Source organism: Bison bison, unplaced genomic scaffold (genome assembly GCF_000754665.1).
Source record: "Bison bison bison isolate TAMUID 2011002044 unplaced genomic scaffold, Bison_UMD1.0 scf7180017857972, whole genome shotgun sequence".
NCBI classification, from domain to species: Eukaryota; Metazoa; Chordata; class Mammalia; order Artiodactyla; family Bovidae; genus Bison; species Bison bison.
In genome coordinates this window covers 39,475-43,501 of record NW_011488545.1, presented here as the reverse complement: position 1 = coordinate 43,501, position 4,027 = coordinate 39,475, and the positions used below count along the sequence as shown (strand labels likewise).

Here is a 4,027-nt window from a genome sequence, read left to right as displayed (position 1 = left end):
AAAAAGTTTAAAACACAAAGGAATCTAATTGACCCCCATGCACGATTGCATACTTTCATTAAAGAATGTACCATAAATGGGAATGAAAATTTCACCACATGAGAAAACTGACTTTTTCTGAGTCAGAAGAGTACATATAGAATTCATGAATTTTACAATAAACATATTTATTGAGCTCTTAATAAACTCTGAATAAGGCTAGCTGCTGTGGTATCTCAATAAAGAAAACATTACCCAGTCTCAAACATTACATTCACATATTTACTGGTAAGAAAGAGATAAGCATAGTGAGCTAGAGGGACAAAAAATAGAAGCCAAGATCATACAAGATGAAGTTTCAAGAAAGTGTTTCATAGCAACTGACACTAAGCTGAAACTTGATAAACCTACAAGTATCAGTATCAGGCTAGTGAAGGGAAAAACAGGAGTGGGAAGCTGGTAATGAACAGAGTTGTATCAGGATACAGACTCCTCTCAAACTGGCAGAGATATTGCTTCAGTTTGTGGAAAGTGAATGCCCCACTCTGGTGGAAGCACTCTGAAGAGCTGTTCCACAGGTAACATTCCTTTCTAAACATGGACATCTTCATCACATGAGTGTACTATCAGTGGATCAAAAACTGCATGCACTATTAGCTGAAGCCATAATTTTGGCTTTTAGGTATACACAGAATCCACGCAATTGAGGTACTGCTGATTAACATTAAACCCTAAATGTAACTGCCAACTTTAATTTCAAATGATATCTTATATACAAATAGATATGATAAAATGGATATCACCACAAAAATACAACTGAAGAAGCAGAAGGGACTGGAGGAGAAGACATGTATACCATACAAATAATTCATGTGACCATATGCCCCAGCATACTGCCAGAGGTAAAGTGTTCAGCAACTGCCATTTACCGTTTTGGTTTTCTATCTTTTTTATTTCTAAAATTTGGTAAACTTTTAATTATAATATAATTTTGTACTCATACAAGTGTAGAAAAAATAGTGAACTGTACCCAAATAACCTTCAACCAGCTCTCCCAAAATGTAAATTCCTAATAATCACAATGGAATTATTAACACTAAGGAATTAACACTGTATACTAATAATTAGTAATTAAATACTCATAATACTAGTACTAATAATTAAAAGAGAGATTTAAGGACAGGACGGATCCAGGTCGTGGCCAAATCAGGGGACAGGGATACACGGTGTCACCACCGCCGCAGCAGGTCCCTCGCGCTCTCTTGGCTCCCCCTGCCGACCGAGTCGCACACTGGCTTCTGACTCGCTATCCTGGCACATCAGACAGCATGGGCGGTGCAGCCAATTCATCACCAATCCCCAGTGGCGCTGGGAGGAGTGCACTTGTGGCTCTGGCTTGGAGGGTCTGTCTCTCTCTTTCTTTAGTTGCTAAGTCGTGTCCGACTCTTGCAACCCCATGGACTGTAGCCTGCCAGGCTCCTCTGCCCATGCCATTCTCCAGGCAACGATACTGGAGTGGGTTGCCGTTTCCTTCTCCGGGGGATTTTCCCAACCTAGGAAACTAAACCGAGTTTCCTGCATTGCAGGCAGATTCTTTACCCTTGGACGGTCACAGACAAGCAAAAAAATAGCTGGAAAAGAAATAATAATAATAATATAAAATAAATTTAATTAACTACAGGTTTTATTTGGATTTTCCTAGTTTTAGCACTAATGACATTTTTATGTTGCAGGATGCAATTCAAGTTACTATTTGTTAAGAAATGGTCATGTGTCCTTGGTCTCCTCCAACCTGTGTCACATACTGTATCCCCTTGTCTTTTGTGACCTTGGAAACACAAACAATTAAGATTAAACTCTTCAGGTCTTCTTTATTTTCTGCTTATACTAATTTCTTTACCCAATACTGCAGGTGGTTACTTCTGTAGTTCTAATCGAACACTGTTCTATCAGAGTGAAAATGGAAGAAAAGTCGGGTACTGATTAGAAGCTTTAAGATAAATAGGAAAACTGGTAAGTAATGATGTTATTTGGGTGATGATTCTCACACCAAAGCAAAATAAAGTGAGATAACATTTTAGTCATTGCAATATCAGCAAACATTGAAATACTGCATGTTTGGCCTATATGTTCTGTACAAATGCCAAAGTCAGTCATTTATTTCCATTTAACAGGAAGCCACGCCTCAAACAGCTTGTGAGTTCATTCAAACTTGGAAATAATGAAGAATTATTAGGACAAAAGAACATTATAATACTCATAAAATCGTATCACATAGACGATGCTTTCTAATTCTATAGACAAATACATTTCAGAGAATATAGGGCAGAATTTAGATGAACTGAAAAACAGAGATCTGAGTGCATGAATGGAGTATAAAAGTATGAACTGTAGTAAATTTATTTCACAAAAATATGATCTTGAGGATTTCTATATGTACATCAAGAGAGCTGAGAACACCACAGTTTTGACCGGTCGTTATCAAATTAAAGAAGAAAATGACTATTCATTTCATTGATTGGATTTTTTTTTACCCAATGGCCATAGCTTCATAATTTCATACAAGTTTTTCAGTTCAGTGTCACTTGACTTTGTGAGGAATTTGAGAAGTACAAGTCAATGATGAGAAACCATACATCATTATCTATATTCATACTCCTGGGACTGACAGATGACCCTCCAATGCAGGTTCTGATTTTTACATTTCTGGTTGTCTCCTACTTACTGAGTGTCACTGGGAACCTGACCATCATTATACTCACTTTAATAGATTCTCACCTTAAAACTGCCATGTACTTTTTCCTCAAACACTTCTCCTTTTTAGAAACTTTATTCACTACTGTGTGCATTCCCAGATTCTTATACAGCTTATCAACTGGGGACAAGACTATTTCCTACAATGCTTGTGTTAGTCAACTGTTTTTTATCTTCCTTTTTGGAGGAACAGAATTTTTTCTCCTGGCCATCATGTCTTATGACCGCTATGTGGCCATCTGCAAACCTTTACATTATTCAACCATCATGAACAGTAGAGTCTGTGTTTGGCTTGTTGTCTGTTGCTGGATAGTAGGTTGGCTGGTCATATTTCCACCACTCTGCCTGGGCTTAAACCTGGAATTCTGTGATTCTAATGCCATTGATCATTTTCTCTGTGATGCTTCTGCTATCCTGAAGATCTCTTGTTCAGACACATGGTTCATAGAACAGATGGTTGTTACACTTGCTGTGTTGATTAACATTGTGACATTTCTGTGTGTTGTTATGTCCTACATATACATCATCAATGCCATCCTAAAGTTCCCTTCCTCCCAGCAAAAGATGAAGGCCTTTTCTACCTGCTCTTCTCACTTGATTGTGGTTTCTATCACCTATGGCAGTTGTATTTTCATCTATGTCAAACCCTCAGCAAAAGATGAAATGGCAATTAACAAGTATGTGTTAGTGCTTACGACTTCAGTTGCCCCCATGTTAAACCCATTTATTTATAGCCTGAGGAACAAACAAGTGAAAGAAGCTTTTACAGACTTAATCAAAAGAATTTCACTGATCTCAAGAAAGTAAAGATATGTTGAAACTATGTGTAAAATATAAATTTAAAAAGAATAGTGGCCCTGAAGGCCACAATTTTCGTCTGTTAACTATTGAACACTAGTCTATTGTCTGTTCATATTAACAGGCTATACCACTGTTATTATGGAATTTCAGCCCTCAAATCATAATTTCAGTGCTTATTAAAATAAACAAATTGAGTCATGTCAGTTATTGTTGAAAATAAATTTTCTCCTACATTATATCTCTTATCAAGAGAATATGAAATTAGATTTCCATGAAAAAGCCCTTGTGTGTGTGTGCTAATTTGCTTCTGTCATGTCCACTTCTTTGTGACCTATGGACTGTATTCCACAAGACTCCTTTGTCCATGGGATTCTCCAGGCAAAAATACTGAAGTGGGTTGCCATGCCCACCTCCAGAGGACCTCTTGACCCAGGAATCAAACCCATATCTCTTGTCTACCTGCATTAGCAAGTGGTTTATTTACCACTAGCAC

General features: G+C 37.5%; 1 protein-coding gene across 1 annotated transcript; it reads left to right on the top strand.

Annotated features, from left to right (window-relative positions):
• Positions 1-2,601: 2,601 nt before the first annotated feature.
• LOC105004198 (olfactory receptor 6C2-like) lies at positions 2,602-3,540 on the top strand. The gene has a single exon (XM_010861725.1). It carries the CDS (start codon positions 2,602-2,604, stop codon positions 3,538-3,540), a length of 939 nt encoding a protein of 312 aa, XP_010860027.1.
• The last annotated feature ends 487 nt before the right edge of the window (positions 3,541-4,027 follow it).

Coding starts and splice junctions, on each gene's coding strand:
- LOC105004198 (XM_010861725.1), top strand. CDS start 2,602: ATGAGAAACCATACATCATTATCTATATTCATACTCCTGGGACTGACA.